This window comes from Brassica oleracea, chromosome C6 (genome assembly GCF_000695525.1).
Source record: "Brassica oleracea var. oleracea cultivar TO1000 chromosome C6, BOL, whole genome shotgun sequence".
NCBI lineage: Eukaryota > Viridiplantae > Streptophyta > Magnoliopsida > Brassicales > Brassicaceae > Brassica > Brassica oleracea.
Genome location: NC_027753.1, coordinates 16,159,480 through 16,182,687, shown reverse-complemented (window position 1 = coordinate 16,182,687; position 23,208 = coordinate 16,159,480). Strand labels below are relative to the sequence as shown.

General features: G+C 32.1%; 1 protein-coding gene and 1 pseudogene across 1 annotated transcript; both read right to left on the bottom strand.

The window, feature by feature from the left end:
* Positions 1 to 16: 16 nt before the first annotated feature.
* Positions 17 to 23,208, bottom strand: part of LOC106300311 — a 24,204-nt pseudogene continuing 1,012 nt past the window's right edge.
* Positions 4,211 to 5,372, bottom strand: LOC106300310 (persulfide dioxygenase ETHE1 homolog, mitochondrial-like). Its single transcript, XM_013736424.1, has 4 exons — positions 5,034 to 5,372; positions 4,668 to 4,796; positions 4,473 to 4,580; positions 4,211 to 4,394 (listed from the first exon to the last, which is right to left on the bottom strand). Exons 1-4 carry the CDS (start codon positions 5,265 to 5,267, stop codon positions 4,248 to 4,250), a joined length of 618 nt encoding a protein of 205 aa, XP_013591878.1. The 5' UTR covers positions 5,268 to 5,372; the 3' UTR covers positions 4,211 to 4,247.

Here is a 23,208-nt window from a genome sequence, read left to right as displayed (position 1 = left end):
CAAACTCTATATCACTATGAATCGAAAACGTTACAAGCTTCGCACTAGTTGCGTGTTCTATGCTTTAGAGAGTATATATGTTTCTGTGTTTTACAATCTCGAGTAGAGACCTCTATTTATTCTAGACCTAATCATGTTAATCCTTGTTGCATAAGGAATAACATATGTCCTAAAACTATAAGGAATTACATTTCTTATCGGACTTAGACTAACTCATATTCTTTATGTCTTGTTTCAGGTCCAAAACCGAAGCCCATAAGCAGTCCACCAGATGGCCCAAGAGACACAAGCCTCACAAAATCAGTCGTACCAGTTGTAGTGCTCGAACTACCATGTGTCGTAGTATCTATATCCATCAGTTTTGAGATGCTCAAGTTATGTCCATATAAACCATGATCTGGCATAACACTTGTTATTTTGAGATCTCCCTCAAGCATTTGCACGACCTCTGCCATTGTTGGCCTTAGTGAAAGAGTTGAATTTGGGCAAAGGAGAGCAACTTTGATCATTCTCACTGCTTCTTCGCTTTGGAAATCACCTTCGAGGATCGGATCAATGACCTCCATTATGTCTCCTCTCTTTTCCAGTGTCAGCGCCTATAATTAATGTTAAACACGCAAAGATTCAATGTAAAACGTGAATCAACTAGCCCAAATAAAAGATCCATGGTTACCCAATTTATAAGTGGGACGTCAGCAGCACTTCCTTTCTTCTTCACAGTACTCCTCCCACTAACAATCTCCATTGCCACAATACCAAAGCTGTACACATCTGCTTTCTCTGTTAATTGACCCCTTAGTGCATACTCAGGAGCCATATATCCGCTGCATAATATAAACCAAGACTAAGCTATAATAGAAGTTCTGTTTTTTGTTTTGTAATAGACTCTCACATAGTTCCAGCAATTTTGGTGCTAATGTGACTGTGTTCTTCGTCATGGAGCCTAGCCAATCCAAAATCGGATATCTTTGCATTAAAGTCAGTGTCTAGAAGCACATTAGTGGTTTTTATGTCACGGTGAACCATCTTGATCGTAGATCCGTGGTGGAGGAACTCAAGGCCTCTTGCAATTCCAACACATATCTTTTGTCTTGTTGACCAGTTCAATTTATGGGAGCTCTTTCCTAGAATTAGAAATGTAAAGCACATAAAAAAGGATATCAGCATCAAATCACATATATATATATATGTATATACTTACACAGTACATTCTTGAAGTAGGCAAAAAAACTATTTATATAGGTATCCTAGTGATGTATTTTTTTTTTTTTTAATATCCATATATTGCATATTATTAAAAGAAAGTATGAATGCCTTTTATTTACCAAAAAGCGCAAGAGCAAGGGAGTTCTTTTCCATGTACTCGTATACGAGAAGCAACTGATTCTTCTCAACACAACATCCATAAAGCTTGACAAGGTTTGGATGATTCAGACCTGAAATCATGCCAATCTCATTAACAAATTCGCGATTTCCTTGGGATGACTCAGAAGAAAGCTGCTTGACTGCTATGATAGTTCCATTTGATAGTTCTCCCTACAATAAGTTTCTTATCAGCATGTTTTGTTCAACTGATATAACATAAAATATGTATGAGAACTTGGCATCTATATATATCATACTTTGAATACGGATCCGAAACCCCCTTCTCCAAGTTTATTAGCTTGGTCAAAATTGTTTGTTGCAGCTTGTAGTTGCCTCCAGGTAAAACAATTCGTTTGTAGACCCTGAGCTGTGGTGATCAGGTACCAAAGAAAATTCATCAGTACTTTTATGAGCATATACCAAGAAATGAATGGATTCATTATACACTTTGTAAAATCTGATACCTCTTTCTTTTGTGCTCTTGTCTTCTATGTATCTTTTTCGAGCTGCATATATCCCCAAAGCCAAGAGAAGAATTGCTACCAAGCCACCTATTGCCCCCGAAATCATGGGATAATTAGTGTGATGTTTTGTTTTCTCCACTGCAAACGAAACACTGAAGATGTGAATATCATGATTGTTACCCAGCTATATAAATGTGTTTTTAACAAAGTAGTATGTTTCTATTTCTATTTTGGACCTCCACATCGTCGCTCCTGGCCTGAAATTTTGAAAGATGGATCATATTATCGCCATGCGGCCACAACTAGCATCAATAATATGAAGTTTTCTGAAGCAATGGACAAGTGTTCTTACTGTGACACAATGAAATTGCAGAGATAAGAGGACCATAATATCCTCTGTTGGGAATGAGGGTTGTCCCTTTCCCGGCCCAATACAAGCGAATCTCTAACACATGATTGGTCACATTAACATCTTTCAATTCTTGAACTATAGGCTTCATAGTCCCATTAGCCTCCTCTTTGATGTTAAAATCTCTTAAGAACATTTTCCCTACTAGTGCAAATAAACTTCAATCTTCCACGCAACTTATTTTCAAGGACGATTAAAGAAAAAGAAGTTACGAAGTATGTTATGATGCTTCACCTGGATGTAGACATCAAATATGCGCCTACCGAGACTAATGTATAGCTCTTCTGTAAACTGAATCTCCATGAAATGGAGGTTTACATTGTAGGTTCCATTTTCCAAGCAAAATGCATAATAAACAAGAGAGAGGGCAGATATACGTGCAGTCTTATAAAGATCAGAATATTCTCCAGGTAATGTTGAATCAGTTGAAATGATGTACGTGTCATCATCGTTTCCATCATCGGTAAAGTCACCTGTGTTGCTGACTCCCCAGTTTATCGAGTGCTGATTTGTTGAGGCGGTAGTCTCAATGTTATCAGCTTGATAATTGATTTTACCCAGAGAGTTTTTTATATTCACACTTCCGCCACCACAGTTAATATGTAATGATTTTTGATCTACAATAAACAATGAGTATCATCTTTAGTAGATAAACAATACTCCAAAAAAGTTAAGTCATTCTCAGTAGAATTTACCTAAGATAGCATGGGTTACATTTAATAACCAAAAAATGGAAAATGAAAATAAACCAAGACTCTCTCTTTTAAATCCAAGTTTAAAAGAACTATATTATATACATCGTTAATTTTTTCTAAGTTAATATTTTTGTTAGATTGTATGTACTTATATTCACATAATTATATGAACAACTTTTAACAAAAAAAATTACATAATTATAATGCAATATATAGATAGTTTTTGGAGGTTGGTGCCAAGTCAGGTCACACTATAAGTTATCAATACCCAACCCTAGTTAATATTTGTTAGAAATTATTATTATTATTATTATTATTATTATTACTAGGGTCTTTGCCCGGAGCCCGGGCTACGCCCGGGTAAATTTCTTCTTATAATTTTTAATTAATTTTAGTTTGTTTATTTTTTTTATAAAAGCATGTATATATATATTATTTAAAATTGACTACCAAAAATATAAGTAATAATACGCAAGTTAATTTATTATGTTGTCCAACGAATTTGAAATGAATAAACTGAGGGGTTGATTGGTAATGGTGGTAAATGTTTTAAACATCTAATTTTTTCTAAAATTGTTTTTTTAAAAACAATCATATTTTAGCTTTTAAAATTAAAGATACAGTATAAACTATTTTTTCAAAAAATAATATATTAGTTTTCAAAATCAACTTTTCTAAAGATTTTATTTGGTGCTTTAAAAATAAATATATAGCAAAAAAATTCACAGCTTATTTTCTAAAGTAAAAACAAAAACTACAGAACAACCAATCAACCCCTCACTCTTTGTTGTTTATTTATTATTAAAATTAATGGAAAGTGATGAATAGTCAATATTCTTAAGTTTCAGCTAATCCAACTAACACAAACCAAACTAATCCAATTTTTTTTTAAACACCACCCAAAAATAAGCTTTAAATCATATAAATCGAACCATCACTCTGTAGATTTGGAAACGTTACATAAAATTTAGAGTATAATATAAGATTGGCGATGCCTTGCAAGTGTGTATAATTATGCAATGAGTATGCAAAAATATGTTAAAAAGCCAATATTATCTTAAAAACAAACTCTTGTTAGTGTGAATAGCTCGGTCGGTATATACTTTCATCTTCTCGTAATGAAAATTATGTCTCAACCTCTCTGCCACTCTTCAAGTTGAAAACTATGTTTATCTTAACTGGTCTTGATTAAAATTGCATGAAAAAAAAAACAGAGTAGACATGGTAGTCTCTTAGTGGATCTACATTTATTCTTGTAGTATCCATCTTCTCCAAGTTCTTGGTTCTTTATAAATATAATCCATTTTCCTCTGTTTAGTAGTGTACCTGAAAGTCGGTTCTCCCACAACCGCGGATCAGTACAGCATCGCCCGTAAAAGCCATTCTTGGTTGCGGCTGATCAGCTCCTTCTCCAGTCACATATGTAACACATCCTGCTGTATGTCCAGGTGTAGCACGGACCTGCACCAAAAAACAAAACCATTATCACTCGCCATACTCTCTAGTTTCTTAGTTATTGTGACATTCTTGTTTTCAAACCTCGAGGTATAAATCACCAATAGATACTCTCTCTCCATGTTCAACAAACTTATCCGCTTTAGAACCACTTGCTTTTGAGATTACGGACTTCACACCTGGGACCTTTGTCTGCATAAAAGCAGCAAACAAGGTAAACAGATCACTGAATGTTCGGTAATGTAAAGAATCATATTGAGTAAAGAGAAAAAGAGAGACCTTAAGAAGACCAGTCCCAGTGACATGATCGGCATGAACATGAGTGTTCATAGCATAGACAAGCTTCAATCCTAACTCATTGATCAGCTTCAAATCTCTATCGACAGTTTTGTCCACAGGATCAATCAACTGTTCAAACACACACATACGATTCAGACACAAAACAAAAACATGAACTGATTCAACCTACCATCTTTGCCGACAAAACAATCAGATCACATTCAAGACACATACGATTAAGACAAAACAAGAGTGAAAAAAAAAACGAACTGATCCAAGTTCCCATCTTTGCCGACAAAACACACAATTTCTGAAAACCCATATCGAAAGATTCTATCTTTATGAAAGCAAAAGAACAGAACTTACCAGAGCAGGTTTGTCCGGATGGGAAATGTCGGCGAGAAGATACGTATAAGTCGAAGACTCTTTCTCGAAGAGCTGACGGAAGAGAAGCTTCGAGGAGGAAGAGGAAGACGAACCCATCACTGATCTGATGAGTGTTGGAGTTCTGATTAGAGGACGACGGAGAACACGAGATTGCTGAAATCTAGGTTGAAGGAGGAGAAGATGCTGGAGCCGTGAGAAACGTGTCACCACCATTGTTGTTTATTTTAAGAGAGCTTTTTAAACCCCACACGAAACGAAACTGTTGACGTCAGCGTCTTGAGAGGAAAAACGGTGGGACCCTCGATGGATCAGTACTGTGCAAATGCAGTAACAAAAATAGTAATGGGATTTGATTTGATCTGAGTCATCAGGCCTTATCTTATTCTATTGGGCTTATCTATATTCATGGGCCCCATTTCGAGGAATAAACGCGTCAAGTTATTAATATTGGGTAGGGGTGGGCGTTCGGGTACCCATTTGGGCTCGGTTCGGGTCTATCTGGATTTTGGGTTTTCGGGTTCAAAGATTTCAGCCCCATTCGGATATTTCAAAATTTTGGTTTGGGTTTGGTTCGGATCTTTACGGGTTCACTTCGGGTTCGGATAACTCATTTAAATTATTTTAAAATTTTTAAAATTTTTTATATACTTTAAATTTCTCAAAATCTATAAACAAAACAATATATTACATATAAATTTGAATATCATATGTCAAAGTATCTAAAATTAACATATAAATTGGTTTGGTTTGAATATTTGGATTGAGAATCAATATATATTTTAAGTATTGTTAGTGTTTTGAGTATACTTTAGCTATTTTAGACATGTAATCTTGACCATTTGTATATATTTATAAGTATTTTGAACAACTTAAAAGTATCTTATATATTTTGATGTTCTTAATATATATTAAATCTAAAAATAATTAATATATATATGTATATAACCAATAGGTAGATATCTCATATTAGGAAGATTGTATGACAAATATAGTACCCAAAAATTGGAGAAAGACAAAAACATAGATAACCAATACACGAAAGAAAATGAAGATGCATAAGCATTATTTAAATTTTGAGTAGTGTGTTTATAGTTCTTTCTAGTCTATCTCAAGCCACACACGTCTTCTTAACCACCTCGGAAGATGAGTTGGCCGTCTTCTTCTGCGCACACCAACTGGATCTGTATCAGCATTGAACGCTGCCTCACCACTGCTCCCTCCAGTTTCCACCTTAACACGAATTGGATTGCCATCTGGCATGTCGTCCCCATCATCATCGCTCCCTATCTGTTCCAACCAGATGGTCATACATACATTCAAATGTAAATAGCGAAACATCATAATACTCATTATACTTACGTTGTCGACAACGTCAGGGACTGGGACACGGTCACGTTCATCGAGAATGAGCGTGATGGTGAATGTCTGATTGCTTTGAAGTTATATGTACTAACACTGAATTGGAAAGTGTATGTCTTTGCTTCTATATGGGTAGTAAATGGAGGCATCTTAAAGTCCTCAGGGTTTACTCCTTCAGCCTATTTGGCATAGGAAGTTTTGTAGATGTGTTAGTACTTGGTAGATGATAAACACGTAAGGAGACAGACGTGTATCTTACCAGCATTTGACCAGCTTCACTTGCTCTGAGGCTATGTAATTTCGTCACTACACCATTAAAACAAAAGGATGCACCTTCAGCAGTACCATCAGCAATGGTCGTCTCCACGCGATAGCTAAGGAAAAAGCATAACAAAGGCAAAGACAAAGTATTGACACGCATGAGTATACGTACGGAGATAAATATTTATAAACTGTAGGCGTACCGGAAAGTCCCGACAGCATGAGCATTGTCGCATCGCACAAACTCAATAGCGGAGACAGTGTGCTGCAGTTTTACTGCATTTGGAGCATGCAGCATAACACCACCCTTTGTCCATGTCAACGCGAGCAACTCTCCTGGTACATATGAAGTCAATGTCATACATCTTGGATATCAGAATCACAAACAGAGCCATACCATTAACATCTACAAATTAAGACAGCTAGTTATTTTACCTGGGATGGAGCAGTGATAATAAATAATTGAGCTCAGCTATTGTCAGAGGCTCAACCTTTGCATATGCTTTCAGCAGTGTTGCTGCCAATGGAAGATCAGTGTCTCTAGCGACCAACCTATATAAATATACAGTGTTCAGATAGCTTAAGTATATGAATGCATGAACACACATACAATAACCAATTAACTTACTCGTAGAATCAGTGTCCCCCTGCATTTGTGATATAAACTGCTTCATATATTTGGAAGGGGATAGCTATAAAACCAAAAAGGAGATCTAAAAGATACATGATTTGTTTTCCTGCAAAGAAAAGGAAGTACCTTTGAGTACAACATTTTGTCACGCTCCTTCATGTCTGCATCCTTCTTCTGGAGCTCTTTGAGCTGAGAATATAAAGCACTAACAGCTGTCTGTGGAGAGAACAACAAACCATAATCATCAGCAAGATCATACTATCAATAAAACCAATACTAAAAAAACTCCTAATGTTCAATTATACACTTAGGAAGCTGAATGCAAATTCAAATTCAAATCCAAACATTCTCACCATCACGACCAAATCCATTCTCCAATCAGATCAATTTTAATAAAATTTACTCTATGCAAATAAAGTTAGACTCCTGTACATTGCCTCCGTCATTACAATTATTTAAAAATACTTTTCTAAAGCTTTGCAGCCTCCTTTCTTCCTACTGATTGGAAAAAAAAAACAGATTGAAGGCTCTAGATAAAGAGCTACTTCTCATCATATCAACAAACCCCTATAACATCATCTTCTGGAGCTTCCACCACCGTTAACAAAGGTAAAAATGCCAACGACCCTTAGCCACCTCCATGCAGCGTCTCATCCTCCTCTTTAACCACAAATGATTTCATGGAAAATCAATTAAATCATCACAAAGACTCGTCGTTCGACGTAGACGAAAATTAAAATATATACCAAAGAACCAGAAGATATGTACTTGGATTTGAAGAAATCCATAGAAAAGATGGTTGAGCACGGGATTCATCATGAGCCGGAGGGGATCGGTGCATCCGTGTCGAAGTAGAGCACGGTGATGTGGTTGTCCTTACCTTGAACATGGAGATGAAGCGAAGGCGGAGGAGGTCGGTTCCTCCGTGTCGAATGACAATCACAATAATCAAGGGAATTTAGAAGGATGTGTTGAACCTCATTGAGCGTTAATGAAGGTGAGGAGTTGAAAGAAAAAAATTGTGTTTGCAGACAAAGTTGAGAGAGACAACGAGGTAGAAGAAGAGGCAAAGAACGAAAACCAACAAAACCCTAACTAATTAAAAGACAAAAGACGCAGAGATTGGTTAGATAACCAAATTTCTTTTATAACCAAACCAATAAAACCGAGCAACATAACTTCAATCATCATTGATTGAGAAGGAAACGAAAGAAGATGAAAGGGCTCGGAGGGAGATCGCAGTCTTGCGCGAGAGAGAAGAAGATAGGGTTACAGATGGATCGATGCGTCTCTCTCGTTTCTCTAAAGCTACGGGCTTACGGGCCAAGCATAACGAAAAAAAAATAAGCTAGCCCATCAACCCATCAAACGTGGAATAAAAAAGGTGACGTGGAAGCATGAGAAGAACCCTTATTCTCCTTTTAGTATTGTAATGATTATTATTATTATTATTATTTTGTGGCATAATGATTAATTAACATGGCTTAATGGTTACTTACAGCCCAGGCACTTGATTGGACCAGCGCATGGAAGCATCCCACTTCTGTATGACAAGATGATCAAAATATTTAGGTATTTCATATGACACAAACATTCAAACCATTTCTATATTTGTACAGTATTCAAAAGCAAGAGGACTATATTTAAATCATTCTTCTTACAAATTATCCTTCCAATTCGAGCTCTGGTATGTGTTAATGTGACTGTTTACAATATAATAAATAAACACAACATGAGGTGACATCACATATACAAGATACTAGGTTACCCCCGCAATATTGCGCGGGATAAACATTGTATATACAAATTATATTACGTATTATTTATTTTACTTTTTACTATTATAAAATGATAAAATATAAATATTTTATTAAATAATTAAAAAATCAATAAATATTATGTATATAATTAAGTTGGCGTGAACACATAAATCAAAACAATTACTTTTATCTATTTTATATGATAAAATTTTAAATTTATATTATATTAACATAAACATATCAGATTTTTAATATGATTATCTATCAAATAAAGTTTCATACTCATATGATTTTATAGTCATTTGCATTTTTTAACCATCGATAACAAAATTTTCAATATTAGACATTCAATTGTTTTAATTTATAATCATTTTAAAAAAGTCAATGAAAAATTTTCAACTGAAATACAGTATAACATCTTTAAATTAATACTCTATAAATTAATATACACTAAAAATTTCTATAAAATAATATAATTTTATAGTCTCAAATTGAGTTTTTGGTTCAATTAGTATATCGATAAATTAATATCTCTATAAATTAATAAAAACATTATGGTGGTTTTGGTGTAGTCCCAAGATTATAAATTTAGAGAGGTTTCACTGTATGTGTTTTTCAATCTTATTCAATACAAATTTAATAATTAAAATATTATGTATTTTATATAGTATATAGTTTAATTTAAGCCATATCAAAATAAATATATATTTGAATCTGAAGATCTATTAAATGAGACTTTCTATTCACATGGTCTTATCATCATTTGTATATTGTTATAAAAAATAATTTAAATCACTAATTAAAAAAATCAGTACAAGACTTTTAACATTTTCAGTAATTTATAGTCATTTTTTAAATTCAAAATATAACATATACAGAAATCTCAATTTTTACTATGTGATTGCTTCATTTATTTTAATAATATGGAACTAAATAAAATGATAGAAGATACAAAAATTGGTATTAAATATCCATTATTCAACATCATTTATTATTATATATATCTTGATTATGTTAGTATAATTTTATTGTTAATAATATAATTTTATAGAAGAATATGTATTGTTAATTTATAATTAATTTTATGGTTAGTATTATAATTTTATGGTTAGTTTAATGAAAACTATAATATATGTTTAGATGAACCAATTTATTTTTCTAAAAAATTTACGAGTTAATATAGTGAAGACACATGTCATAGTTTAAAAATTGCAATATTTTTCTTTTAATATATAAAGGATGCAGGTTGGATCCCATCTACCGAGATTTCATGTTCATACCTCTTTTCTTGGCAGCTAGATGGCAACGATAAATTGTTGTAAGAGAGATCACTGTGAAAATTCAGACAAGTAGAAAACCGAAAAGAAGAATAATTGGCAATTGGCATGAGGACAAATTTTGGAAGTCAAACAAACAAGAAAAGACTTGAAACGTACATATTAGATTCGTCGTTGTTGAGGAAAACACCAGAACTGATGTTTCCCGATAGCATATATATTGCCAGTCAAATAGCTGAAAAGACATGTCGAAACAATAATTACGAACAAGTAAAAAAACTTTTAAAATGTCATATTAAACAAAATTGCAGATTCTTTCAAAATATATTTAAACCCCGTTTTGGGTTTCAGACACTAAAAATATTTAGCACTTTAAATTATTTAATCTTGGAGAGGTATTAATACTTACGTATTTTTGGGTGCTTTTACTGCTTCAACTTCACCAGTCAACTTGTTAAACGATAAATCTCTGCGCAAACTTAAATATAATTTAGTACGAATGCAGTTGTATAGATAAGAATTCAGTATATGTTTGCACATATTAGAGAGTTTACTTTTTATCTATTCTTTCATGATTGCATGCCTCTCTTAAAAAAGGTTTTTATATGCTTAATTACACACTAGAGAAGTGATTCATAGATTTCCATGGCTATATCTAAATGAAATTATATAAAAATTAAGAGCTTATTTTATATATTTCTCTTTAAATTTATTTCAAGTTATTATAATCTAAATAAATGAAGTGAATATTGCATTTTCATAAATTTTTTATATATTATCTAATTTATAAATATCCTATGATAGAAATAAAACACATATGTATTCTAAATTTCATACATATGCAGAAAATTTCAAAAATATCATTAGTTAAAAGTTAAAACACACATTTTTATTTTATGATTAAGTTTAGGTTTAGTGATTAGAATTTATGATTTAGTATTTAAAAGGTGAATTTAGGGTAAAATTTTAGGGTTTCGAATAATCTTACTATTTTACTCTTTCATTAATATATTTATAGGAATGTTTCTCTATGTATATTATTTTGGCATAATTTATGTTGTGTGCTATCTAAGGGATTTACTTTATCTATTTTTACAATATATATTATATTTCTTATGTTTATAATAACATGAGTTTGTAAATGCGTGAATTTTTTTTTTTTTTGTGATCAACTTATACAGACTCATACTGACTATGTGAACCAAACCGGAAGATCTTGATCCATGTGAACGACCAAAGACGATTGCTTCCTGACACTGTGTGCTAGGCTATCCGCCTTTGTATTTTGCGTCTTTGGTACATAGATAATCTCTGATTGGAGGAAACTTTCTTTCAGGACCTTAATATCTTCCAAATAATTTGCAAAAACTGGTCATTCTTCTGGTTCCGAAACCATCTTCACCAATTGAGAGCAATCCGTTGCAAACGTGACCTGAAATTGACGTAAGTTTCTCATGCATTCCATTGCTCAAAGTAGTGCTTCCATCTCCGCATGAAGAGGAGAAAGACTAACCCGAACATTCCTCGCCCCTAACAGTCCATAAAATCCTTATAGAGTATTGAGTCAACCCTGTCCAGAGAAAATATCATTCTCTTTCCAGGAATCATCTGTAAAACACCATCTTCCTGGAATTGATGGTAGAGTCATAACCTCTATGTGTCGTACATTCCTCTGTTCGTTCAATATATGTGCCTCAGCCCAAAGTGTTGATTCTGTTTCTGCCAAATTAAGCGTATCCCTTGGATCAATGTCCAGATTACTAAAAACTTTATTATTTCTTCCATTCCAAATATACCATAGTATCCATGCAAACTGATGATCATCCATCTGTGGGAAAACTCTCCAGAAAAGATGATCCATGTTTGTGAAGAGCGAGCTTGTTGGAAAAATAGTTGGATTTGATGGTATCTTTGAGAGAGCCCAAACCTGAAGTGTTGGAGGACATTCAAAAAACACATGGTTTATCGATTCCTCATCGGCTCCGCACCTTGCACAACATATATCCCCATGTATCCCTCGCGTTTGCAGATTCTTCTTAACTGCTATAAATCACGTCACCAATTGTCATAGAAAATGTTTTATCTTTGGTGGACAACATATTTTCCAGCAGAATGCTTTCAATACATTAACCGTGGGTCCAAACATTAATGGTGGTTTGTCCCTGTCTGGGTAAACCCGTTCTACCTGATATCCTGATTTAACCGTATATTAATTTTTCATTGTTTGTGAAATGTCATCCTTCCCTATCTACCATCTGAGTTCTGCTCAGTGATATGCTTTCTATAATTTTCACATCATGTAGATCCACCAAAGCCCGAAGTGCCTGCGAATTCAAAGTTCGCGAAGTAGAATCAATAAGAGAATCCACTGTGAGGTCCGGGTAATAATTGTGTTGGTTTTTAATAGTTGGTCTCGGGCGAGTGGTAGGGAGCCATTGATCGTTCCATACATATATAGATGATCCTGATCCCACCATTTTGATTAGTCCTTTGCTTACCAGAGATCTAGCAGATATGATACTTCGCCAGCCATATGACGGAGAATACGAACGAATAGGTTCCAGGGGTGAGGCGTTCCTGTAATACCAGCATTTGAAAACTCGAGAAAATAATGTGTTTGACTTCTCTATCAGACGCCATAACTGTTTATCAAGCATCGCTGTATTTAAATCAGTGATGTCTTTGAAGCCCAAACCTCATTCATCCTTATTTACACATACTTTATCCCATGATTTCCAGTGCATGTCTCTTGTGCTTCCCCCTGGACTCCACCAGAATTGTGCTACCGCGGTCGTCAAGTTTTTTTGTGGTTGCTTTAGGTAAATGATAGCAAGACATCACATGATTTGGTAATGCCGTAACCACTGATTTAATGAGCGCTTCCTTTCCTCCTTTTGTGAAAAACTTAAAAGTCCAACAGTTGACCCTATTATTTAGTCGATCCTGCACAAAGCTAAAAACTTGTATCTTGGATCCCCCAAAATTTTCTGGTAAACCTAGGTAAAATCCCATTCCTCCAATATTCTGGATGCCCAAAATATCTCGTAACTCCTGTCTGGCAGATTCCTCAATCTTGTGTCCAAATTGAATCGAAGACTTATCAAAATTTATGAGTTGACCTGATACTACCTCATATTTCTTTGAGTTTCTGAGAATGGTTTGTCACTCTTCTCTTTGAGCTTTGCAAAAGAAGATGCTATCGTCCGCAAAAAGAAATTGAGATATCAATGGACAAGCTCTGGCTACCTTCATTCCCGTTAATTGTTTTCCTCTCTCTGCCTTCTTAATATTTGCAATTAAAGCCTCACTACACAGAATAAATAAATAAAGAGATAAAGGATCTCCTTGACGTAAACTCCTATGTGGAATAATGAGACCACGTGGTTGACCATTTAGTAAAACCCGATATTGAACCGATGATATGACGTGGTCTTGCCCTGATTTATGAAATGCGTGAATTCATTTTAGTATAAGTTAATAAAAATGAAATGAAGAACGGTAAGTTATGATAATTTGGTAATAAATATAAAATGATGTTGTAGTAATTGAAATAATAAACATGGCTTTAAACATAAATAATAATGTATTTAAAAATAAATTTACAGTTCTTACAGATTTAAAATCTATAGAAAAGTAAAAGTATTATATGTACTGTATATTTTATGATTATAGATGTATAATATTTATTTGTTCTTTTAGAATTGCTTATCAATTTTTTTTCCAAAAATGTTTTTCATCTTTTATTTTAGGGCAAATCTCCAAAATAGCACATTTCTAAGTTTATATCACAAAAATAGCACTCAAAAACTAAAATGACCAAAATAGCATTTTATCTTTTGAAAATTTCAATGTTTTTATTTTTCAAAATTTGAAATCTTATCCCCAAAACCTCATTTCTCAACTCTAAACCCTAAACCCTAAACCCTAAATCTTAAACCCCACCCTTTAACTCTAAACCCTAAGTTTGTGACTTTTGATAAAACATTAAGTGCTATTTTTGTGACTTTTGACCTTGAGAGCTAGTTTGGGAACAAAAACTTGATTTAGTGCTATTTTTGTCTTTTTCTCTTTATTTTATCCTTCTTTATTGATCTTACATAGTATATGGATGCTGCAATATAAATGTCTTGAGAAGTTTCTAGGAGGATTGGGATTTCAAGATTTGGAAGAGTTTAATCAAAGCTAATTTGTCTAACAAGTGTGAAGATACCTAACTTTATCAGATGGTTTGTGTACACGAGTTGTTAAATTTGTTACTATCCTATCGATTTTGGAGGCCAAACTGGGATCTCGGTTTGCGTAACGTAGTGATTTGTTTGGACAAGAGCTGCTTATTAAAGGATTGAGAATCTCTATTAGTTCAGGTGAAAGAACTATAATGTATGGATGGACTGGTTGTTGTTTAAGGGAATTTATCATACGCCATTGTGGAAGCCTATTATTTCCAAACTTGATCTAGGGGTAAGTGATCTGAAGAACCAAAAATAAAAACTTTGGAGGGGAATTGGAAATTTGAGGTGACTCCAAGGTCAGGTAATAGGTGTGCTTTCTTTGATTGCAAATAGTGTCTTGAATGAGTTGTGCCTCAAATTATATGCGGCGGGTGGATCACCGAGATGGATGAAGGACTTGATTATGGCTAAAAACCTCACTTTCAGAAATGTGGGAATAGTGTTTTGAGAGTTGGCATGTGGGGTTATGGTTGTTTAGAGCCTTATTTTTGTCTGAAAATGAATTATGTATGTGGTTTTGCTACCATTCCCGCATGTGTAAAGGGTATAAGAGCATGCCCAACGCTAATATCTAACATGATATCTAGCTATTAAAATTAAAAAAGAGGAAAGAGAGAGTGAATTTCTGAGAACCGGTTCTGTTTTGAGTACTTTTCAGATCTCCATTAGATACCCTTTCATCACTTGTTATATATTGAGAGGCTAAATATAATTATTTTCATCATGTAATTTATCTTTATCAAAATATTACTATTTGGTTTATGAGATACTCTAAATCACATCTCAACCGATGGTGTTGCTCTAAGGATGCTGGTTTTTTGGTCTTTCGGTATCTGTTTGATTTTCACAGAGCAATGCTCTTTCAGTGTTGAGAAATAATATTGTTGACCTAAGCTTGAAGATATCTTGAGTAACCAGTTATTCTAATCCTACTAATTTATAGTTTTTAAAAGGACTATGATTAGGTAAACTATTTAATAGTTATCTAAATATATGTTTCCTATGAGTTTAGAAGTTTCTGTCAATTATATAAGGAGATGTCAAGATGTGGCATAACTTAAGAGATATGAGAGATTGAGAAGTTTTAGTTTTTAAGTTAGTTTTCTAAAGCAGTAAAGGTGTGCATGTTTTGTTTTTAATCTAAAAGGTTTAATTCAATAATTGGTATCAGAGCACTATTGAATTAAGCATCCTCAGTGATGCAAAACGTTAAACAAGTACAACAAACCCTAAATCGAGAGAAGTTGTGTTTTTGTGTGAAGACAAAACATGAACGATATAGTTATAGCAACAAACAAGGCAAAGGAGAATGGTCATTCGTCTATACAATGTCTGATGCTCACTACAACTAATTACACGGTATGGGAGATGACAATGAAAGTAGCACTCAAGGTGCATAAAGTATGGGGGACTATAGATCCAGGAACAAATGATGGCGATAAGAATGATATGGCTTGAGCCCTCCTGTTTCAATCTATACCAGAGTCATTAATACTACATGTCGGGAATACTGAAACTTTAAAGGCAGTGTGGAAGCAATAAAAGCAAGACATGTAAGTGCTGACAGGGTAAAAGAAGCAAGGCTACAACCCTAATGGGTGACTTTAATTAATAGAATAAAGATGAAAGAAATGGACACCATCGATGAATTTGTTGGTAAACTTTCAGAATTATCCAATCAGCTTCCTTGGGAGAAAATATCAAAGAATCAAAACTCATAAAGAAGTTTCTTAAGAGCTGCATACATATCCTTGCGGCTCTTAAACAAGACCTCGATCTTAAGATAACAAGCTTGGAAGATATTGTAGGAAGATTGAAAGTATATGATGAGAGAATATACGATGAAGACGATCAAAGCGAACTTATTGTATGCTATTACGGACACATCCTCTTATCAAGAAAGCTATGTATCAGGTAGAGGATGAGGTCATGGTGGATGCTTTCATAGCAGAGGAAGATGACGTGGACCCTAGGCAACCAACAGAACGGAAGCTATAGACAATCAATGGATAAAAGCGAAGTAATGTGTTATCGATGTGACAAAACAGGCCATTATGCGTCCGTTTGTCCTAATATATTGCTTAAACTACAAGAGACACAAAAGCATGAAGATGAAGACACACAAGAAGTTGAAGAATTGATGATTCACGAGGTGGTGTATCTCAATGAAAAGAACGTAAAGCCAAGCAAATTTGATACACACACAAATGGAGACAATGTGTGGTGCTTAGACAATGGAGCCAGTAATCACATGATTGGAAATTGTTCCTATTTTTCTAAGATTGATGAGAATGTCACGGGAAAAGTAAGGTTTGTAGATGATTCTCGTATAAATATAAAAGGAAAAGGCTCGATTTTCTTCATAAGCAAGGATTGCAAAAGAATGATATTGGCCAATGTATACTTCATGCCCGATCTAAGAAGCAAATATCATAAGTCCCGGACAAGCTACATAGTCTGGATACAACATTAGAATGAGAGAACATTATCTGACTCTGTATGATCGAGATGGCAATCTGTTGGTGAAAACAAATAGGTCCAAAAATTGTCTATACAAAGTAATCATGGAAGTTGAGAATACTAGGTGCCTACAGCTCATTAAATTTGGTGATTCAGCGAAGTGGCATGCAAGTCTAGGGCATGTCGGACGGATAAAGAAATAGTCACTAGCATACCAAAATGTATGTTAAAAAGGAAACATGTGCTTCATGCTTGCTAGGAAAGCAAACAAGGCAAGTTTTTCCTCACCAACTTCATATTGTGCCACACGTATACTTGAGCTCATATATGGAGATCTTTGTGGACCAATTTCACCCCCAACAGTGTCGCATAACAGGTACATATTTGTATTGATTGAGGACCATTCAAACTATATGTGGTTCATCCTATTGAAAGAAAAAAGTGAAGCCTTCAATAAATTTAAGAAGTTCAAGGTCCTTGTTGAGTAAGAAACGGGAGCTACCACCAAAACCTTTCGAACAGACATGGGTGATGAGTTTATATCTCTCAGGAGTCTCAAGTGTTCTTCGTTGAGAGACAAAACAAAACACTAATGGAAATGACTAGAAATATCATGAAACATATGTGCATACCAAACTATCTTATATTAAATATTATTTTAAATACAACTAGATCTCGATCCGCGCAACTGTGCGGGTTTTTGTTTTCATTTAATTTTATATAAATATTTTGTTTTCAATTCTAAATTGGTATATATTATAATATATATGTGTCTATCAATTTTTAAAACATAATAAGTTTACGGTATATTTTTTTCATTGAATAGATTGTTTCAAACTTTCACATGTATTTGTATCTTCTTCTATATACATATTTTCGGATTATTATTTCATTATTAAAATCGTAACTATATATATAAAGATTAGTAAAATATTGTTTTATTGTCATATTCAAAGACATTGTAACATTTCACAAATTTATAAAGTTTTTTAAAAATTAAACTTTTTGCTTCATAGATTTATATTATAGAGTAAATAATTAAACATTTAGTTTTTGTTTAATTTTTAAAATAAACTATATAGTTTAAAATTTGTTTTCATTGGTTTAAAGTAGTAAAGATTAATCATTGTTAGATAATATGATTTTTTTATTTTAAAAAAAATCTTTATAATTTTTAAAGTTAGCATCGACAAATATTTAAATATTTAACATATGGAGGTATAGTATTACAACATTAAATTATATTTATTTAATTTATACTATCTATAAATCCAATGGATCATCTATTGTTTAAATCAAATTATTGATAGCCCAATAAAAATTTCTGGTAGACCCAAAATTTAAATGATAAGATTAGAAATTAAATGTAACATGACTTTCCAGGAATAGATCCATTAGGTCAATTTCTTAAAAAAATCACACATGAATCAAGGTTGTGACTTCTGTTTTAATATATAAGATATAATACTTTTTAATTTTTGATGATATAGACACCTTAGATTAAGAAAAGACTCCCTAAACTGAACAATCAGAGAGCTTGTGATCAAGTGGTAAAGGGAAGGGCTTGGGATATCAACAAATTTCAGGTTCGATCCACCTGTCATGCGAAACTAAGTCACATGTTATCTGGACACCCTACATGAATATAAGTTCTTGCTTTCGGCTCATTTGAATACCTGAAGAAAGGGTATATCCATGGGCTGCACTTCCCATTGGGATTAGTCTGGACCCTTCCATATGCTCGGGATACCCAGGTTAATCAATAAAAAAACTTATAGTATAAATGGTTTATGGGTTATCTATTTATAATAGTTGATTAATTTTTAGTTGGAATAAAAGTTTATGATTCCTAAAAGACCAAATACAACTTACAAAGTGTTTAAATCTGTCTTATTCCAGATGTAAGAAGGGATAGAACCAGACAAACTCACATTCCTCAAGATCCTAAAACAAAAACAAAAATATTAGTTTGAACAAAGGAATATAAATAAAATATAGTCTCGAAGAACAAAAATATTCAGCGGAAGATACACACAGGTTTTTAATGGCGTTGCTCGATATATATGGAAAGGAGTTTATCCAAGCCGTATCACTAATACTCCTGTGCAAAAATATAACAACTAAAAGCCATCAGTCTCATTTCGAAGGTCCTTTTGCTAATCTATTAATGGTAGTTAGTTACAGTTCAGTAAGATTTTCTAGGCGGGCCACTTCATCAGGAATAGGTCCGTTCAGTCCACTAGCATATAGATGTCTGCTGACCAATGACCATAACCGACACACATTAGTAGATGGTAACAAAATGACATATACAATTAGTGATGACGGACGAGATCAAGCTTACAGTTTTCTGAGCCGAGACCAGTTGCCTATAAATTCTGGGATGACTCCGGTAAAATCATTATCACATACCCTACTGCAATGAAACAATGAGAACAGACAAATTAGTTTAGAGCTTTATATAGTTTTATCTTCTCGAATTGTTTTAATAGATTTTCTTGACTATCTTCAAAAATAGTCTGGGATGATGCCACTAAGAGCATCTCATTTTTGGAATAAACTAATCTCTAATAACATTCCAAATCTCATCTCAAATAAAGTAATAAATAATATTAGTCCTACATTAATCTGGAGTGAATTATTCCTATTTACAGAAAATAATTATTAGTTTATTAAAAGTTTAAAATACAACAATAAATATATGACATTAAAATAATAAGGTAACAAAAGGTAAAATGGAAAATACTTAATAACAAAACGAAATACATTTTTGTTTAAGCGTCATCATCATCATTATATGTACGTTGTGTTAAATTTATTTTGAGTTTTTCTCTTAAAAATACTTATAACAAAACGTAACAAAGCATGTACATATTTAATTTAAAAACTAGATTTTGATCTGCGCAATCGCGCGGGTGTTTGTTTTCACTTTTCTATACATAAATTATTGTTTTTAAACATTAGTGGTATATATTTTTAACGTTAATCATATACTTAAATGTTTATATAACTATTTCAAATACAATAATTTTATAATTTACATGTTATAATTAATCAATTGTTTAAAACCGTATGTATTTTCTCTTCTTATTATATATTTATCTTATTTTATTTGCATTTAGTTATTACGAAAATAAATATATTCATGAGAAAACATATTTGAAAATTATTTTGAATTTATTTATGCTAAATTCTTACCCGTGTTTCAAAGATGTATTTCTTTTTATTAATATTTTTTATGCTTATTCATTTTAGATAATATATTATTGTATATACAAAAGTATAAGATATGTTAATTTTTAGATATGTATTATATGGTTTGCAAATTTTAAGCCGTTCTATCATCATATTATATTATTAATCCGCGCGGTTATGAAAATAAAATTTATCAATTTATCAATTGAATATACTTTTATCATATTTATTTAAGTATAATAATTATATTTTAACATGATCATGACTATAAAGTAAATAAAATAAGATATAATTTATTTATTTTTCATTTTATAAACGATAACTTAAAATACATTAAATTATTGTTAAAATATTTTTACACAGATTTATTAGAATTTTTAAAATATAATATATAAATATATATTATATTTAAAATGAAAACATATTATGATTAAAGTAGTTACAAAGATTTTATATTATAAGCTTTAAAGAAATACATGTTAATTTTTATACATGTATTATATAGTTTGCTAATGTTAACCCATCTTACCAACGTATCTTATATATTAAAACAGAAGTCACCTTGATTCATGTGTGATTTTTTTAAAAATGGACCTAATAGACCTATTCCTAGAAAGTCATGTTACATTTAGTCTCTAATCTTATCATTTAAATTTTGGTCCTACCAGAAATTTTTATTGGGTTATCAATAATTGGATTTAAAGAATAGATGAGTCATTGGATTTATAGATAGTATAAATTAAATAGATATAATTTAATGTTGTAATACTATACCTCCATATGTTAAATATTTAAATATTTGTCGAAGTTAACTTTTAAAACTATAATGCTTTTTTTAAATAACAAAAAATCATATTATCTAACAATGATTAATTTTTACTACCTTAAATCAATGAAATTTTTTTTAAACTATATAGCTTATTTTAAAAATTAAACAAAAACTAAATATTTTACTATTTACTTGATAATATAAATCTATGAAGCGAAAAATTTAATTTTTTAAAAAATTTCTGAATTTGTGAAATGTTACAATATCTTTGAATATGACAATAAAACAATATTTTACTAATCTTTATATATATAGTTACGATTTTAATAGTGTAATAATAATCCGAAAATATATATATAGAAGAAGATACAAATACATGTGAAAGTTTAAAACAATCTATTCATTTAAAAAATATACCGTAAACTTATTATACTTTAAAAATTGATAAACAAATATATTACAATATATACCAATTTAGAATTGAAAACAAAATATTTATATAAAAATAAATGAAAACAAAAATCCGCGCGGTTGCGCGGATCGAGATCTAGTTAATTTTATTTTTGAACATAAATATTTTATATTTACGAAAATAAAATATATAAAATATATAAATTTAATACTATTTTATTATATTTAGCTCAGTACAATAATTTTCTTTTAATATGATTGATTATGATTATATAATATATAAAATATTGCAGAATTTTTTATTTTTCATTTTATAAACGATTAATGAATTTATTAATGTATAATAATATTTCAAACTAATTTCCAAATTAGTGAAAATATTTAAATATAATTTCAAAAATGAAGATCTTGTAAAAATCTTTTCAAACAGATTTGTTAGAATTTTAAGTTATGATTAAAGTATTTTAAAGATTCTATATATTATTAGTCTTAATAAAATACATTTAAAAAGATTTCTAAGTGATGGTCCAAATTAAAAAAAAATCACACATGATATTTTAATATATAAGATATATAAGATTCAATACGTTCCAGTCCAATATATATCTCTAATATGTATTTGTTCACAGAACGACAACTTCTTCGAACTTTCTGGCAAAATATCACCTTGTACTACACGTCCAAATAAAGAAAAGCACTTCTAGTTAAAAAGGTGAAAAGGATTTTGAAAAATTCCAATGTAAAAACAATCTGATTCAAAGTATAGTAACATTAACGTACACGTCTTCAAGGTTTACTAGTCTATCGAGACTGCTAGGAAGGCTTCCCGTAAAATAATTGGACGCAAGATGCCTGCAAAACCAACCCGATTTCTTTCCGTGAAATCAAATATTATTTTGGTTATAAAAAATCTTAGACGCAAATTAAAGGGTCTTACAATGTGGTTAGGCTGGTCACATCACCGAGCTCATCAGGAATGGTGCCGGAGAACTGGTTTGCTTCAACAGATCTGAGAATTTTATAGCATTAGGTGTAGCTAAAACTAAAAGGAACACATTGAAACGTACAAGTATATCAGATTCTTGAAGTTTTCCAACCCACGTGGTAAATTCCCAGTCAAACGATTAGCGCAGACCGAGCTGCAGAAAAAAAAAGAAAGCTATTATAAAGAACAAGTGTATGAGCTACAAAATAAAAGGTATGTTTTCTTTGGCACTGAAAGAGCTAACATTGAAGTGAGGTATTGCAATGAAGCCCACTCCATTGGAATTGTACCCGAGAGGTAGTTTAGGCACAGGTCGCTGCATGCAAAGAAGAGCATATAATCGCTTAGTCTCTCCCCTCGCATATTTTGTTACAGGCTTAAAACATTTTCACCTCTGAAGCTCAAGCTCGAAGTATCTTTCAATGATTGAGTTTGGAAGAATTAAAATGAACGCATAAGTTAAATATTTACATTATTGTTGTAAAGCTTCTGAAAAAATTCTATCCAAATAACAGCACATAAGAGTGATTTGGTTTTCACATGTTCTTTGAAATTTCTATAAAATGACTGTTCCATGGAAATCTACATAACATCAACACTAACATTTAATGGAACTAATAAATCAATATAAACGAATAACTCTAAAATTTAAAGTATTTTGAAAATTTAATTATGCTAGATCCAATAATACATATACTTTTTGAAAATGTTTATTTTGAAAAACTTTATTTATTAGCACTATAAAATAATAAAATATTCATATTATGTTTCGGTTAAATTCTTGGTTTAATATTCAACAACCCCCCCCCCCCCC

Bases quoted from the DNA above. Each gene is read 5' to 3' on its own strand.
- LOC106300310 (XM_013736424.1), bottom strand. From the start codon at position 5,267: ATGGTGGTGACACGTTTCTCACGGCTCCAGCATCTTCTCCTCCTTCAA. The intron at 4,581-4,667 runs GTCTCTCTTTTT...GCTTTTATGCAG, and splicing joins CTGGGACTGGTCTTCTTAAG to ACAAAGGTCCCAGGTGTGAA. The intron at 4,395-4,472 runs GTTTGAAAACAA...TTTTTGGTGCAG, and splicing joins TTGGTGATTTATACCTCGAG to GTCCGTGCTACACCTGGACA.